We start from the raw sequence: 17733 nt of genomic DNA, 5'->3' as shown, positions 1-17733 counted from the left end.
CTAGCCAGAGTCCACAGTTGAAGAGTCAGAAACTGACACGTTCAGATAGGAAGCAATCAAGGGCTGAGGAGGTGGCTCAGTGGTAAGGCACTTGTACAAGCATGGGGACCTGAGTTTGAATCCCCCGAACCTACATAAAGCAGGACACAGTAGAGCATACATCTGTAACTACCAGTCCTAAGAGATGGAAGGTTGGTCTTGAAAACTCAAGGACCACTAGGCGTGGTGGCACACACCTTTAATCCTAGCACTCGGGAGGCAGAGGCAGGCAGAGAACATTGTGAGTTTGAGGTCAGCCTGGTGTACAAAGCGAATCTAGGACAGCCAAGGCTACACAGAGAAACCCTGTCTCAAAAAACAGAAATAAATAAATAAATAAATAAATCTCGAGGAGACCAGCTGTCAAGCATATTCTGTGGCTGGCTGTCTCAGACAAGTTGGAAGGACACCTAAGGTTGTGCATTCCATGGCACACATGCTAGTGCACAGGGTGCAAGGAGAAAGGGAGGTGGAATTTCTGGCCCTCTCTTATGTACAGGATTTCCTGAGACGCCCCTAGTGCTGCTGAGAAGCCAGGTCAAGACCAACAGCCCCACCCAGCTTTCCCAGATACCTGATCAAATCCTGACAAAACACTGGAACATGCTATCTCAAAACACTCTGTTGAGCCGGGCGAGGTGGTGCATGCCTATAATCCCAGCACTTGGGAGGCAGAGGCAGTTGGATCGCTGTGAGTTCGAGGCCAGCCTGGTCTACAAAGCGGGTCCAGGACAGCCAAGGCTACACAGAGAAACCCTGTCTCGAAAAACCAACAAAACAAAACAAAACCCCACTCTGTTGCTCTGAATTCCCTATCTGTGGTAAGAGTTGCTACACTATCTGCTGTGTTGAGGAGATGATGTGAGTGAAGGAGGGACTGTGACTTCACATCAGGCACCTATTTCAAATCTGTTGAATGCAGCACTACAATACTGTACTTGGGACCCGGGATCCCTGCTAATGGGAACTAACATTAGAGGGCTAACAGGTGGCAGCGCCTACAGCATCCACAGGCTAGCAAGGGAAGGAGGGAACAGAATGCACAGTTTCAAACCTAAGAACCAAGTGGGTGTGGTGGTGTACACCTCTCACCCCAACACTTTCTAAAAGAACTCAATTATGCTTTTTGGTTTTTGTTGTTGTTGTTATTTTAAAAATTAGTTTATTATTTGACAATTTTGTCCATGCTTTTTAAAAAGTTATTTTATTTTATACATATACCTTTATATTATTACACATATATACAATAGATTACCTATGCTTTTAGTTTTTTAAGAGATGGGCATCTTGTGTAGCTCAGGCTAGCCTGGAATTCTTGTCTCTCTGAACCCAGATCTCAGGGCTCTGAGCAGCGGGGACTGCAGGCTTGTGTGCTGACTCACGCTGTGATTTTTTACTGAGTAGCAAGTACCAGTTTTTTTACTGAGTACCAAGCGAGCAGAGAGTAAAAGCCCATAGCTGTGCTTTGAGCAAACTGAACACATGAAGGGGCTGGGGCTACAGCTTGGCAGCAGACAGTGGCTTACAAACAGGGTCCTAGGGTCACTGCAATGAAATGCGGGCAGATTTTGAATGGAGGAGCAGCTGTGATTAAGAGGGCTTTCCAGGTGTTGAGCTGGGGTGACTTGTGGAGGGCACAATGTGATTCTGTCTGTGGGAGGCCTCTCAGGAGTCAGGTTTCCGTCACACCAAGGGAAAGCCTTCACAAGGGTAAAGGTTTCAAATGCTGGTCTCAAAGTCAAGGGCTTAAAGAGGGCAGCTACAGGCATGATCACACAGGCTGAGTGGATGAAATAGGAGGACACACTGACACCCAAGGAAACAAGGGAGAGAGGGAGGAGGTGGGATTAGCTGCCCTGAACAAGGAAGAAAAGAGTTTCAGAGCCAGCCAGGCCTGGGCAGCCTGCAGCCTGCACCTACACTGAAGCCTGGCACTTGGCAGGGTCAGCTTCACTCACCACTGCCCTGGACTCTAATGCACCGCTGGCCCAGGAACTCCTGGTTGGAACCTTCAGCAGGCTCACTAGCACACACCAATCAAGTGTCATCATACAAAAAAGAGACCCCCTCATCCCTGCTGTCCCCAATAGCCCTATATCAGCTCTATCTCTTCCCCCTGGTCCAGTGTCCATAGCTCTTATACTAATAAACTTATTGATTGCTGTTTTCACTAAAGAAAAAGCTACTATGAGGAGAACCGTTCTAGTCAGCTTACAGCCAGACCATCCAAAACAGGTTGACACTCGGTGGGACGGAAACAAGTGTCTCCTTGATGAATGAAAGAAAACAAAACAAAAACAAACCTCACCAACACAATAATGCCATCCTGTTCTGTACGGAAACTGTTCATCATTAAACTGAGGGAGCTGGAAAGATGGCCCAATAGTTAAGAGCACATATTACTTTGTACAGGACTCAAGTTCTGTTCCCAGCACCTCCCTTGGCAGCTCATACACAACTCTTAACTCCAGCTCCAGGGGACTCAAGACCTCTGACCTCAGTGGGCATAACATTTATGTGCATATATCCACACACATAATTAAAAATAATTAAATCTTAAAGTGGACCACACTGGCTTTGAACTCAGAGATCTGCCTGACTTTGCCTCCAGAGTGTTAGGATTAAAGGCCTGCTTAGTTTTTATTAGTATTATTACTATTGGTTCTTTTTGAGACAGGATCTTCTATGTAGTCCTGACTGTTTCACAGCACTCAGAGGTCCACCTGCCTGTTTCCTGAGTGCAGGATTAAAGACAACCACTTGCGCACACGCGCTCTCTCTCTCTCATTAAAAAAATTATTTTAGTGGGATGCAGTGGCTCATGCCTGTAATCCCAGAACTTGGGAGGCCAGCCTGGTCTACAGAGAGAATCCAGGACAGCCAAGGCTATACAGAGAAACCCTCTTGGGGGGCGCGGGAACAACCAACCAACCAAAAAAAAATTTTAAATCAACTTTAGTATTTGTGTACAGGCACACGCGGAAGTCAGGAGACAACTTGAACTCAGGCTATCAGGCTTGTGCTGCGAAACCCTTTACCCAGCGTCATCTAGCCAGACCTACTTTCCATCTTTGAGACATTCCTGCTGTGTAGCCTAGGCTAACCTTGTTCCTTATGATCCCCTTGCCTCCACCTTGAGTGCTCACATCACAGGCATGTACAGCTACGCCTGTAACCCCAGTACTTGGGTAGCCAGGAAAGACAGCTGCTGGGAACTGAGGCCAGTCCAAAAAAACCAAAACCTTAGTGCAGCCTTTGTTAAAACACTTCACCTGCTAAGCTATTTGGTTCTGTGAGGACTGGAAGGTCTAACTCTGCAGAGTCTGGGAAACAAAGATTTTGATCCCCTCCTGAAGGCAATTTGCTTAGACCGACTACAGGTCAGTACAGCCAGCATCTGAGTTGACTCAAGGAGTTCCTTCAACCATCCCTGACATAGGCAGATGGCATTAAAAAAAAAAAAAAAAAAGGAGGCGGAGGTGTGAAAGAGATACAGTTGCTGTAAGAAACAAGTCTAGAGCCACAGAGTTTAAGGAGGGGCGGAATGACAGTCGTAAAGCACCAAGATGTCACAAATTAAGTCTACGTGGGAGCAGGAGCCGCCCACGGTGAGCTCGCCCTTCAGATTCCCCCCGCGCCCCCGTGAAGCAACCGCCCCGGGATGTACATCCTTCGCTTCACGTCCTCCCTGGACATCAACGCTCCACGACAGGCTCAGGGTCTCCCCTTCCCCGGTATCCTTGTCACAACGGACGGGGGTGGGTGGGGGGCGGACTCAAAGCCCTAGCCACGAGTGTCCCAATTTCAAGTCCAGGGACCAGGGGTGGCACCTCCCACCTTTCCCGAGACCCGGGATCTCTTTTCGATTTCTCTCCAGTCATAGCGTCCAGGCTGACGCTCTGAGTAATGGCCCCACAAGCCACCCGAAGCACGGGGATCCCCCACCCCAGCCCCCCCGCCCCCCCATGCGGGACACCCTGTTTGTTGCTAAGGGACAAAACTCTCCCGGGTCTCGGGGGAAGAGGGCGTGGCGGGGCCGCGTCTGTCACGACAGGTGAGGGCGAGGCCTTCGGGAGCCCTGAGTCCCGATGGAGGCGAGGAGGGTCGCGTCCCCAGACGCCCCCCGACCCCGGAGGCCCGCCCGGCTGGCCCGCCCGCGCTCACCGCCTTCTCCAAGTGGCTGCGCGCCTGCTCGCTGTTCTTCGTGTGGTGGTAAAGCACCGAGCCCAGCTGCAGGTGCGTACGGGCCTCGATCCGCTGAGGCGGCTTGAAGGGGAACACGGCCTGCAGGCAATGAACGCACAAGCGGATCTTGGGCGGACTAGACGTGCGGAAGTGCTCGGCGAAACCCAGGAGAGCCAGGTACCAAGACTCGGCCGCCTCGGCCTGCGCCGCCTGCGCCGCGGCCGCCTGCGCCGCTGCCGCCGCCTGCGCCGCAGCCGCCGCCTGTGCCGCCATCTTGGCCCAGCACAACAACAAGCCGCCTCCACAGGGAGGCGGAAGCACCTCGAGGGGCGGGGCCTGGGAGGGGGTGGGGAGTCTCCTTGCGGTTCTCGCGAGAACTGCGGCGCAATGTCTTCTGGGACTTACAGTGCGTGTGTCCGCAGTGGCTGTGACTGAGGAAGAGTCTAAAGGAGAGGGCGACACCTCTGCACCATCGCGGCTGAGAGTGACCCACGTTCACGAACTGGCGCCGGCGTGTCTGTGGAGAAGACGCCTGGTGTCCTAGAAGAGGTTGGACGTGATTGGCGGAGGAGGACTACATTTCCCGGTAGACCAAGCGCACTATAACAGCGCCTCCCTCCTCTCAGGTGGCGCCGGAGCATTGTGGGATTGGATGAGTCTCAAGATGGACAACCGGGATGTTGCAGGTAACATCCCCCCCGCCTTCCCTCCGGCACCCTCCTGGCTTCTCCGCTACTGCCCGTCCCCCGCCCCACTTCACCCGCTTTTTCTGTCGCGGACCCGACACGCGGACTCCTCGCCTCAGCCCCTCGGCCACCCACAGTAACGGCGTGTGCACCCCTCTCGTCTCCCCCAGACCCCAGGCTCGGATTGCACCGGCCGCCCCCGCCCGGGGCTGGGGAGCACTCCCGAGTCTTCCCCAGAAGCCTAGGCACCGGGTGGGACCCCGCGCGGGCGTTCCCAATGAACTGCGCTCAGGGCCGGTGCTACCCCGGGACTCCCCTGCTGTCCCTCCGGGTCCCCTCCAGGTGGCAGCTCTCCTTTAGCTTGGGTCATGCTGTGGGGTGGGGTGGGGGAGGCGGGGGCATCTGCGTAAGAGAACTGCCCTGGGGCAGCCAGGGCCCAATTTCCCACGCCTACCGAACCCCACTTTGACACCTGTGCCCCCAGGATGGGATGCATTCGCCCATTCACCATATGCATCCACGCTTCGTGTGTGCCAAGCGCTGTGCTAAGCTTGTTTGTCAGTGCACCTGGGAGGAACGTTTGCAAAGACTAGTTCTGGGGACGTGAGGTCTGGGCTGTCTGCTGCTGCTATGTTGAAGGTCAGGGAAGGCTTTAGCAATTTAAAAAACAGTTGAGTTGTATTTCTTTCTGTCTGTATGTCGGTGAATGCGCGGGTGGGTGTAAGTGTCCACGGAGGCCGGAAGACGGGGTGAGATTCCCCAGAGCTGACGTGGTAGCAAACCACCTGGGTGTTTGTCAGAGTCCCAACTTGGGTCCTCTGCAAGAGTAGCAAGCACGCCTTTATTATTGTTGTGGTCGTCATCATTATTTATGTATACAATGTTCTGCCTGCATGTGCACCTGCAGGCCAGAAGAGGGCGTCAGATCACATCATAGATGGCTGTGAGCCACCGTATGGTTGCTGGGAACTGAACTCAGGACCTCTGGAAGAGCAGTCAGGGCTCTTAACCACAGAGCCATCTCTTCAGCTTCAGGAAACGTTTTCTTTTTGGGTTTTGGGTTTTTTGTTTGTTTGTTTTGTTTTGCTTTGTTTTTGCGCAAGATGTTGGAAATGAGTCTCTGTCCTCTGTGGGAAGGCAGCGATGTCACCACAGAGGCTGCACAGGCCCTGAGTAGACTGTGATTGTGCCTTTGGAGATGGTCATGGATGGAATGGGGATAATTAAGGGCCTTGGGAATCAGCTTTGCTTTCAACATTTAAGAACGGATAAAGTGTCTCAGTAGTTAGTTAAAGTGCTTCCTCCCCAAAAATGAGGGCCTGGCTCCCCATCTCCAGCCCTCATGGAAAAAAAAGCCAGTTGTGTTGTGTGCCTGAAGCCGCAGCACTGTGGGCTGGACACGGGTGGATTCCTTGAGTTTATTGGCAGCATTCTGGCAGAAACAGGGAGTTCAACGTTCTGTGAGCTACTCTGTCCCAAAAATTAGGTGGAGAGCCTATGCCTGTAATCCCAACTCCTAATAAGGCAGGTGGGTCTCTGAGTTCTAGGCCAGCCAGGGCTATACAAACAGACTTTTTCTTTCTTTCTTCTTTTTTGGTTTTTGGAGACAGAGTTTCTCTGTGTAACAGCCTTGGCTGTCCTGTACTCTCTTTGTAGACCAAGCTGGCTTTGAACTCACAGAGATCCACCTGCCTCTACCTCCCAAGTGCTGGGATTAAAGGCGTGCACCACCATGCCCAGCTTAGAAGAGGAGGAGTAGGAGAAGAAGGAAAAAGAAGAGGAGGAGGAGGAGGAGGAAGAAGAAGAAACTGGCCAGTGATGGCACACACCTTTAGTCCCAGCACTCAGAAAGCCACAGGCAGATCTGTGAGTTCAAGACCAGCCTGGTCTACAGAGTGAGTTCTAGAAACCCTGTCTTGAAAACCCAAAGCCGGCATCTTCTCCTCTCCATGTTCCTCTCACATGGCTTTTCCTGACCCTGGCTTCTGCGAACTACATTTCCAGCTGAACTGTGCTCTCTTCTAGTGGTTATTTTAGACTATCTTACCAGCATAGGCACTGTTCTGTTATCTCTTTCTGTTTCTAGCTTAGCTCTTACCATAATTTAAAATCTTTTTATTTAAAAATTTAAAATCTTTAATTTATTGGGCTGGGGAACGGCTGAGTGGATAAAGTCCCATGCCGCCAACCATGATGACCACAGTTTCATTCCTGGACCCACATGGCAGAAGGAAAGGACTGGATCATGGAGGTCAGGTGACTAATGGAGTTTTGGCGGAAACCCAGCTCACAGTAGGCCCAGTGGGTCCCCAGATGCATCCTGTGTATATTTCCCGTGTCCCAGAGTATACGGTACAGATAGCTATACTGAGTATACTGAGAAGTGGGCAGAATTCCCCCAGGGGTTCCTTTGCCCAGCCTTTCTCCATCATCCCTACTCCGCACACTAAAAAAATAAAATGTAGTTTCTGATTGTGAGCGTAAGTGTGTGAGAACAGGTATGTATACCACTGTGCACATGTGAAAATCCAAGGATAGCTTTTTTTTTTTTAGACAAAGTCTCATGTACACCAGGCTTTCCTAGAAGTCATTATATATCACAGGATGATCTTGAACTTCTTATTAAAATTATGTGTCTTGTGTGGGTGCCTAAGTGTAGTGTATGTATGTACAGTGTATTGCTTGCAGTGCCCACAGAGGTTAGCAGGGAGTGTTAGATCCTCTGAAACTTGAGTTGCACACGCTTGTGGGTCTCTATATGGTCACTGGAGCTAAACCTGGGTCCTCTGGGAGAGCAACTGGTGCTCGCAACTGCTGAGCCATGTTTCCAGCCCTGATCTTGAACTTAACTTCCCGGGTGTGGTGACATTAGAGACATGCACCAGCACATCTGGCTTATACACTTCTAGGACTAGAACCCAGGCTCCGCAAGCCATGTACTGCAGTCCCGCTTTGCAGCAGGGTCTTAGTGTGTAGATGAGGCTGGCATTCTTCCTCAGCCTGTTGCGCGCTGGGCTTCCAGATGTGTGCCACTACCCTTGCAGGCAGCTTTCCGTGTTATGGGTCTCTTCCCTTCTCAGTCAGAGGTGAGCCCCCGCCGGAGTGCTCATTACTCCTGTTGAGAGCCTAGCACAACGCTGTGCACGTGGCAGGTACTCTGTAAGCATTTCAACCATTTGAGTCCTGAGCATCTATAGCTGTCTGGCCCACGGTTGCTGTTCGGCATGCTGACGGAGCAAACATGTTCCCTGCTCTCCATCTTCTCTCCCCAGGAAAGGCTAACCGGTGGTTCGGGATGGCACAGCCCAAGTCTGGAAAGATGAACATGAACATCCTCCACCAGGAAGAGCTCATCGCTCAGAAGAAGCGGGAAATCGAGGCCAGAATGGAACAGAAGGCCAAGCAGAGTCACGCAGCCAGTCCACAGCCCCCTCATTCTGGGGAGTAAGTGGCTTCAGAGGTGTGGGGCTGCTGAGTCTCAGTGTGACAGGACATGGGGCAGGGTGACAGCAGAAGTGGGTGGTGTGCAGAGGCTCAGCTGTGCTGCTACAAATGCGAGCCCAGAGCTCAGGAGGTAAAGGCAGGAGCATCCAGTTCAAGGCCAGCCTGGTTTATCTGAGAACCTGGATCACAGGTCTGCATGCCTCCCGTGGCTGTCCATAGTTCAGTAGTATTGAGTCTGTCCATAGACCAGGGCATAGGCTGATCATGGCTATGGGAGACTGCTTGCAGGGCTGCTTGAGGCCTTGAGTTACAGCTATGGCACGGGAGGAAAATGGAGGGAACATCATGTGTATACTGAACATGTATATGCATTACATATCTTAAATACTAGTTCATATGCACATGTGTGCACACACGTGGAGACCAGGGGACAACCTTGGGTATCTTTCCTTAGAGATGTTTACATTTCTTTGTGTATTTGTTCTGTTTTCGAGATAGGGTTTCTCTGTGTAGCTCTGGCTGTCCTAGAACTTGCTTTGTAGACCAGGCTGTTGTCGCCTCTGCCTCCCAGTGCTGGAATCAAAGGTGTGCACCACCCCGCATCCTTTTTTTTTTTTTTTTTTAGAGATAGGGTCTCACTGTGCAATCAAGGCTGTCCTGAAACTTGCTATGTAGACCAGGCTAGCCTTAAGCTCACAGAGATCCACCTCCCTCTGCCTTCTGAATGTTGGGGTTAAAGGTGTGCATCATCATGCCAGGCCACATTGTATTCTGAGACAAAGCTCACTGGCCTATAACCCACCAGTTGGTGGCCAACAAGCCCCAGGGGTCCTCTTGCTCTGCACACACCATTCCACCTGGCTTTTTGGGGGCGGGAGGTGTTGAGACAGGCTTTCTCGGTGTAGCCTCGGCTGTCCTGGACTTTGTAGACCAGGCTGGCCTCGAACTCACAGTGATCCACCTGCCTCTGCCTGGCATTAAAGGCATGCGCCACCACTACCAGCTCCACCTGACTTTTTAAAACATGGTTTTTGAGGATGGGACTCCCATCCCCACTTTTGCATGGCAAACACTCTCCTGGTTTTTGAGACAAAGTTTTCTTGCCTCACTCTCCTGAGTGTAGGATTACACAGCCCCAGCAGCTGGGTTTATCTTCTCAGCATTATTTGCTAAGCAACACAGACTGACAACTGGTTGCACAGCATCTGTGTGCAGTAGTCACTCGAGTCATCTAGAGATTATAACAGTACATGGGAGCATCGTGTGTCCACTCAAATGCCACATGGTCCTGCCTTAGGCTGAACAGTGTCTGGTTCCAGGGTCTGAGGGTCCTCAAGAGACTCGGCTGCTAAACAGGAGGCTGGTTTCTCAGCAGAGGCTTCCCTGCTGTGTCAGAAAGCTTTGACTTTGCTTTTGTTTTGTTGGCTTTTATTGCTTTGATGTCAAAACCCAGGAGTAACTAAGGACTTTTTTGTTGCTAAACTTGGAAAGACCCTGTGGCCCAGCAAGGTGTCCCAGTGAGTAAAGGTACTTGCTGCTAAGCCTGTGACCTGAGTAAAACCCATGGTACCTACTGGATGGCGCAGGAAGTCCTCCAAGTTGTCTTTCCTCCACATGTGCAATGGTACCTAGACCTGTACACACACACACACACACACACACACACACACGATAAGTAAGTAAATGTAATTTAACGAAGTTTTCATTTCTTTTTAAAACTATTTATTTTATGTTTGTGACTGTTTTGCCCTCATGTATGTTTGTGCGTCGTGTGCATGTCTGTGCTTGCAGAGGGCAGAAGATGGCATTAGCTCCCCCGGCACTAGAGTTCCAGATAGATAGGAGCCACATTGTGGGTGCTGGGGAGTGAGCCAGGTTCTCTGTAAAAGCAGCAAATGTTCGTAATCACTGAGCCACTCTCTAGCCCCCTAAAAATATTTTAAAGTAACTTACGTGCGTTTTTGGGAATCTAAGAAATAGAGAAAGAAACAAAGAAAAGCCAGGGTTGCTCAACCTGTCAGCCAGAGATGAGTGCCGCTTGGATTTTGGGATGCTTTCCCAACAACCAGCTGTTACTGTGTTTATGGTGCTTGGGATAGACTCCCAGGCCTGCACATATCGAGCACCAGCGCTCTTTATCCTGAGGTGGTGGCTCCTTTTTTCCTTCTTGGCTCAGGCCGTCCTGTTGCCTCAGTGTCCCAAGAAGCGGGACCACAGATACAGCTGCTGCACCTGCCTAAAGAAGACACAGAAAATGCATTTTTTTTTCTTCTTTTTTTGGCCGGGCATGATGATTTCTGCCTGAAATCCCAGCATTTAGGAGACTGAGACAGGAAGACTACAGAGTGAGACACTGTCTCTAAAACAGAGAAGAACAAAAAGCATGCCACCACGGCACAATTTATAGCAGGTCCCTTCAGTTCTCACTAGGTGCTTGCTATAGGTGTTCCCTGTGAGTGTGTTATATATTGAAGCTCTGCCAAAACTATTCAGGTGTTGGGGATACACACTAGTGCCAGTCCTGGGGACCCTTGTATAAATAGCCAGGCAAGAAAAAGATTTTTGTAAATTTATGGTCAGCCTGGGCTATGTAGCAAGTTCTAGGCAAACCAGGATAGTGAAACACTGTCTTAAAGGGGGAAAAAGGAGACTTCCAAGTTTAGTAGCATATACCTGCACACTTGGAGGCACAGTCAAAAAGACCAGGAATTAAAGGCCAACCTTGGCTATGTGAGACCCTGTCTGAAAAGCAAAGTAAGATCACAAAGCTAAGCATAATAGCACAGGCCTTTAATCCCAGCACTCAGGAGGCAGAGGCAGGTGGATCTCTGAATTTGAGGCCATCCTGGTCTACATAGTGAATTCTAGGTCAGCCAGGACTACATAGACCCTGTCTTAAAAAAGCTAACTGAAACCACAAAAGCACATAGAGCCTGCTCTCCAGAAAGCTGTGGTACATGGTGAACAGTAGCCAGGGCATTAATTAACCAGTAGGAAATAGTACTGTGCAGGAAAAGTTTATGGGGCCACTTGGACCACAGGCTGGGACTCAAGCAGAGGTAGCCCACGGATATCCGTTGTTATTTTCACCAAGGTAGACGTGCTTTCAGCCTCCTGCATACATGCCTGCTCCCTGTACCAGTTATTGTCCCTGACATCTTTGGGGCTGCAGTCTGGGTCTCCTTCCTCCGCAGCTCACTCTCACCCATGCTTTGGTTCTAGAATTGCCAATGCACATAACTCCTGCATCTCCAACAAGTTTGCCAATGATGGCAGCTTCCTGCAGCAGTTTCTGAAGTTGCAGAAGGCACAGACAAATACAGGTGAGTGCAGCCAGCCTTCATACGCCAACCTCTGTCCCTAGGTTCCCTGGAATACAGTAGGTGACAGGTCCCACCACGGGACCTGCTAAGTGCCCTTGCTGTTCTGTGCGTGACAGACAGGCTTCCTCCAGGAGGGTCACCTCTGTCGGATTCCCAGTAGGTGTGTTGTACTCCAACACCAAGCTGGCTTGAGATGCCCAAGTAGTGTCAGAAGGTGACAATTCTGGCATGCTGTGGCTGGTGCAGGACAGGGGGCCATCCTGGAGGTCACCAAGTCCCCTAATCAGCTGTTCATTGAGTGCCGTCTTTAGGCAGTGCGTCCAGCACTCAGCACCACACAGGCGGCTACCCTGACCTTTCCTTCATCCCCCTTCATATAGCCTGTGGGCAGAGGATCGTTACCAGCCCTGTGCCACATGTCCCTTTGAAAGTTGAAAGAGCATGTATCCTTTGTACCTGAATCCACAGACTTCATGTCCCATCATTTTTATTTATGATCTTTTTTTACTTTTTTGTTTTGTTTTTTTCAAGACAGGGTTTCTCTGTGTAGCCCTGGCAGTCTTGGAACTAGCCCTGTTGACTAGGCTGACCTTGAACTCCGATCCGCCCGCCTTTGCCTCCCAAGCACTGGGATTAAAAGCGTGAGCCACCACTGTCCAGCACATACTCAATTTGTCCTGTGGGTGCTGGAGCTGGGATTCCAAGCCCTATGATTGTGCCAGGCGTGGTGGTGCACGCCTTTAGTCTCAGTGCTCAGAGAGGCAAAGGCAGGAAGATCTCTGTGAGTTCGAGGCCAGCCTGGTCTATAAAGGGAGTCCACGACAGCCAGGGCTACACAGAAACCCTGCCTTGAAAAACCAAAAAAAAACCAAGCCTTAAGATTTCACAGCAGACAGGCAGTAGTGACGCACGCCTTTAATCCTAGCACTCGGGAGGCAGAGGCAGGTGGATCTTTGTGAGTTCAAGGCCAGCCTGGTCTACAAAGAGAGACCAGGACAGTCAAGGCTACACAGAGAAACCTTCTCTCGAAAAACGAAAAACAAACGAACAAACAAACAGAAAGATTGCACAGCATAGCAAACTGTCCTTAGCTGACAAACCATCTTTCTCAGCTCACACAGTATTTGATGGGTCAGGGTGTCTCTAAGTGGCCCTGGCTGGCCTAGAGCTCACCGTGGAAACCAGGTTTGTCAGAAATTCACAGAGACTCACCTGCCTCTGCCTCCCCAGTGCTGAGCTATAAAAGCCTGTGCTGCCATGCTATACTTTCTGTGTTTAATCTTTGATGCAGGGTCTCATGTAGCCTATACTAGATTCAAACTTGCTTTGTAGCCAAGGATGACCTTGACTTCCTGATTCTCCTGCCTCTGCCTCCTGGGTACTGGGATGACAAGTCTATGTCACTATGTCTGGTTTATACGGTGCTGGGGATGGAACCCAGGACCTCATGCACGCTAGGTGGGCACTGTTCCAACAGAGCCCCAGCCCGAGACTACTTGTACTTTAATTGGACCACTGGGGTGAGCAGCTCAGCCTGACTTGTTAGGGCTCCCAGAGCCCAGGCTCCAACTAACAGCTCCAGCAACAGTGAGGTCAGATGGCCGAGCAAAGAGGACAGTGTCCCTATCCAGAGAAGGAGAGCCTCACTGTGGTCCTGCCAGGCTTTGGGACGGGAGGGAGGGGGGAAGGAAAGAAAGAAAGCCAGCTCCTGGAAGGCCTCATGGCTCCCTACTGACAGTGCCAATTGTGGCATGGGCTGGGCCTTCTAGGTTTTTGTTTCTTTTAAGACAGGGTCTTGGCTGAGCATGGTGGTGCACGCCTTTAATCCCAGCACTTGGGAGGCAGAGGCAGGTGGATCACTGTGAGTTCGAGGCCAGCCTGGTCTACAAAGCAAGTCCAGGACAGCCAAGGCTACACAGAGGAACCCTGTCTCAACAAACAAACAACAACAACAAAGACAGGGTCTTTTGTGGCTGCGGAGAGCACTAGTCCTTGCAGAGGACAAGGGTCAGCTCCTAGCAGCACATAGTGACTCACAGCCACTGTGGTTCCAGCAGTTCTGTTCTGGTTTCTACATACTTGTATGTTGGGAACACCAGGCATGCACATGGTGCATAGCTACACATGCAGGGAAAACACTCATACACAACAAAAATCTAAAAGGGAAACAACAAAAAAGTAAGGATTTTCTTATGTAATCCTGGATGTCTTGGAACTGGCTATGTAGCCCAGGCTGGCCTCAAACTCACAGAGATCTGCCTGCCTTTGCCCCCAGTTGCCGGGATAACAGGTATGTGCACTACCTGACATTTCTCATTATGATTTTTAGATTTAACCCTTACTCATATGTATGTGAGCCTGTATGAGTTCATGTGCATCTTGTGGTTGTAGGAGCCCTGGGGAGCCCTAGGGACTGGGGTTCAGCTTCTCTGAGAGGAGTGAGTGCTCTTAGATGCTGAGCCATCTCTCCCGCCCTGGCCTTTTTATTTAGTAATGAAAAACATCTGGGAAATTGAGGCATGCCCCCCTCCCAACCTCATAGGACCCCACTGCTGACAGAGTGTGTCTAAGTTGTGCTGCTGTCCTCAACAGTGTGGGCGGCGCTGTTAGGGACAGACGATTACACCTCCTCTCACTGGACAGTTTTCTGTCTGATGAAAAGGGATTCTCTTTATACCCAGAGGGTACCTACACATTCCTGGCTTCCAAAGCATTGTGTGTCCAGGAGCTCCTGTTTCACACCTAGAAACCGAGGCTTTGGGAAATAAATCTAGAGTGTGGAGCCTTTAATGCTGTGGCCCAGCTGCCCAGTTGTGCTACAGCACTGCTCCCCAGGTAGCTTGGTCCGTGCTTTGTCAGGGACGTAACTGTGCTCATGGGGTTACTGTGTGTGTTGCTGGGCACTTTCTCACATATGCTCACAAGTGCTCTACCATAGAGGAGCCCACTTTTGGATTTTCATTTTGAGACAAGACAGTTGCTCAGGCTGACCTTGAACTCAGTCCTTCTGCCAGTTTCCTGAGTAGCTGGGGTTACAGGTCTTCAACCCCAGGCCCTGTCCACATGTGGGGTCATAGAAGAGGGGCCATGTATATACCCCAGCACATCCCCTTAGCTCACCCCAGTAGGTAGAAATCCAGTCAGAGGGAAGCCACACAGCCCAGTTGGAGCTTATTGTTATTAAAGAGACTTTAAAGCTGATTTCAACCTTTGTCAGACTGTTGGTCTTTTGGCCTCAGGGCCTCTGGTCCAATTTAGGAAGGCTATGATCTGGGATATAGAGGCTGGAGTCTCACCTAGGAGCTGACCTGCTTTCACTCTACATGTGCTGTGCAGAGGCAAATCCAGCAAGAGCTGTACCTGCCAAGCCCTGGCTTGTCCTCTTCCAGGCTTCCTTGGCCTAGGGGTGGCACGCACTGATGCTTAGAAGTCTAGGATGTGCAGCTATGGTGTGCCAGCAACACTGCCTTCCGAAGATCTCCAGTGTGTGCTTTCTTTTTCTACCCCAGATCCAGCCCCCAGGCCTCCTCCCAGCATGCCCGCACCCAACACCTTAAAGAGACCCCTCCTGCTGACCAAGCGGACAGGCCTGGGGCTGGGCGGCCCAGTGGGCCCTGTAAAGAACTACTCACATGCCAAGCAGCTGCCTGTCGCACACCGCCCAAGCGTCTTCCAGTCTCCTGACGACGACGACGAGGAGGAGGAGGACTATGAGCAGTGGCTGGAGATCAAAGGTAAGTTGTGGGGCTGCCGTGCCTCCTCCCACCCACGGCACCCGGTGTGGCCAGAGCCTGGCACGCGTGCCGAGGTCAGACTCTGGGGTTTGAGCAGAGCGAGCCACCCTAGGAAGTCCTGAAACAGCCCTGCCAAGGACACCAGCCCCGGTCTGAGCACAGTGGCTGCCGCAGAAGCCCATCATAGACAGCTGTCTTGGACAGGACTTCATGTAAGCGGAGGCAGGCGCTGCTTTGCCTGTCTCCACAGTTTGGTCAGAGGTTTGGAGTGTGAAGATTGGAGAATGCACTCCACCTCGGGGACCTGGGCTCGGGCTGACAGTGACTCGTCTAGAAACTCGTCTTCACACCATTCAGAACAAGGCTCTGTGACAGCAGGATCCTGTGGAGACCTGGCTGCACACCCTGTCTGTCACTTTGACAGAGGACAAACTGATCCTTTAGCTATGCCATGTCAGCCTGTTGTGAGCGAGGGTCACCAGAGTAGGTTGGAGGGCACGCCCTCTAAGAGGTTCTGTCCTTGCTCATAGTTTGCTAATGCTCTACGAGGGCCTAGGCTCGTCTCAAGGCCTTAGCACCTGTTTGGGCATCGATTGATGTGGCCTTAAATACCTGCTTCTGTACACAGTGATCAGGTGGGATTCTTGCTGTGCACATGGAAGGAAGGTGAATCTTTAAGAAAACGCAGCACGACCGGGCGTGGTGGCGCACGCCTTTAATCCCAGCACTCAGGAGGCAGAGGCAGGTGGATCGCTGTGAGTTCGAGGCCAGCCTGGTCTACAAAGTGAGTCCAGGACGGCCAAGGCTCCACAGAGAAACCCTGTCTCGAAAAACCAAAAAAAAAAAAAAGAAAGAAAGAAAAGAAAACGCAGTACAAAATACCCCAGGACTCCATGGAACCTCCATTTAGGTCACATGTTCCTTTATTCCCCTCCACGCACTCCTGCACTTTCTGGCAACCAAGCAACAAGGAGTATAAGATTAGCTGCAGGCTTAGCATCTACCCCTGTGGCCAGACAGCAGCTGACAGTGACTTGTTTCCCTTGTGACACTTACAAAAGGACATGATCCACACACGGACGATCAGACTCAGCCTCAGGACTAGGTGGGGAGAAATATAAAAGCAAGTTCTACATGCCTCGTACAGACCGCTAATCTACCTGTAAAGAGATACCTTAGGCTGGGGTGTGGCTCAGTTGGTGCAGTTCTTGCCTAGCAGATACAAATCCCTGGGTTTCATGCCCAGGACAGCATAGGTGGTGCGTGTCTGTCACCCTAGACTCAGAAGGTTGAAGCAGGAAGATCAAGAATTTAAGGCTAGCCTTTAAACTAGTCTGCGGTACATGCCTCAACAAAAAACAAACCCTTAACATCGTATCTCTGAGGTGGTGATTAATTAAGCATGCGGAAGTGGGGCTGGAGAGATGGCTCAGTGGTTAAGAGCGTCACCTGCTCTTCCAGAGGTCCTGAGTTCAATTCCCAGCAACCACATGGTGACTCACAATCATCTATAATGTGATATGGTGCCCTCTTCTGCAGATAAAGCATACATATGCAATAAATAAAATAAATAAATCTTTTTTTTAAAAAAAGCATGAAGAAGTGGGTGTCTTCATGCCCAGGGCAGGCTGCCAGCCCACTTTCCCAGCATAAACCCAGACCCTTGTTAAGTGGCTGGCTGTGAGTGTGTGAGGGTGCAAGAGATGGCAGACCGTCCTAGATGCTGGATGACTGGATCACAAGGGAGTCCATCAGAAACATCTGGGCTTGTGTCAGCTTCAGGACAGCTACCTGAAGTCCACCCAGTGTTCAGGTCAGAGCATGTCATACTTTTCAAGGAGACTCAGTCAGCAAAGTACTTGCCTCTTGGTTGATCCTAACATGGGACCTTAATATGATTGCAAATCTCTCATTGAAGAGAAAAAGAAAATACTGGATGTGGTGACATGTGCTGTAATCACAGTGCTGGGGAATAGAGAAAGATCGAGCTCACTAGCCAGCCAGGTCAGTGTGCTTGACAGACTCTGAGTCAGAAATTCAAATGGAAAAGAAAGAAGTTGAGGAGATGGCTCAGCAGCTGAGAGCACCGCTGCTCTTTCAGAGGATTTGTAACCACTGTGTATGGCACCGCTGCTCTTTCAGAGGATTTGTAACCACTGTGTATGGCACGTACACATGCATGTTAACAGAACACTCAGAACATAAAGCAAATCTTTTTGTTTGTTTTTGTTATTCGAGACAGGGTTTTTTTGTGTAGCCTTGGCTGTCCTGGACTCCTTTTATAGACGAACTCAACAGATCTACCTGCCTTTGCTGGGATCA

At 50.7% G+C, this 17733-nt stretch overlaps 2 protein-coding genes across 5 annotated transcripts in view; one reads left to right on the top strand and one right to left on the bottom strand.

The window, feature by feature from the left end:
- The window catches only part of MAU2 (MAU2 sister chromatid cohesion factor), a 26340-nt gene extending 21815 nt beyond the window's left edge, over positions 1–4525 (bottom strand). For all 3 annotated transcript variants that reach the window (XM_084759060.1, XM_084759062.1, XM_084759061.1), the window contains exon 1: positions 4204–4525. In XM_084759060.1, the coding sequence (XP_084615186.1) occupies positions 4204–4497 (294 nt within the window). In that variant the 5' untranslated portion in view covers positions 4498–4525. The remainder of the gene's footprint in view (positions 1–4203) is intronic.
- SUGP1 (SURP and G-patch domain containing 1) overlaps positions 4267–17733 on the top strand; it is a 27835-nt gene continuing 14368 nt past the window's right edge. Inside the window, exons 1-6 of one of the 2 annotated variants that reach the window (XM_084759050.1) lie at positions 4267–4401; positions 4647–4773; positions 4851–4910; positions 8183–8354; positions 11577–11677; positions 15187–15411. In XM_084759050.1, the coding sequence (XP_084615176.1) occupies positions 4877–4910; positions 8183–8354; positions 11577–11677; positions 15187–15411 (532 nt within the window). In that variant the 5' untranslated portion in view covers positions 4267–4401; positions 4647–4773; positions 4851–4876. Of the gene's footprint in view, positions 4402–4646; positions 4911–6566; positions 6769–8182; positions 8355–11576; positions 11678–15186; positions 15412–17733 lie in introns of both variants that reach the window. The other variant, XM_084759049.1, reaches the window with a different exon arrangement.

Source organism: Acomys minous (assembly GCF_964271855.1).
Source record: "Acomys minous genome assembly, chromosome: 15".
NCBI classification, from domain to species: domain Eukaryota; kingdom Metazoa; phylum Chordata; class Mammalia; order Rodentia; family Muridae; genus Acomys; species Acomys minous.
Note: the sequence above shows the minus strand (reverse complement) of the source record. Positions and strands in the feature narration are given on the sequence as shown.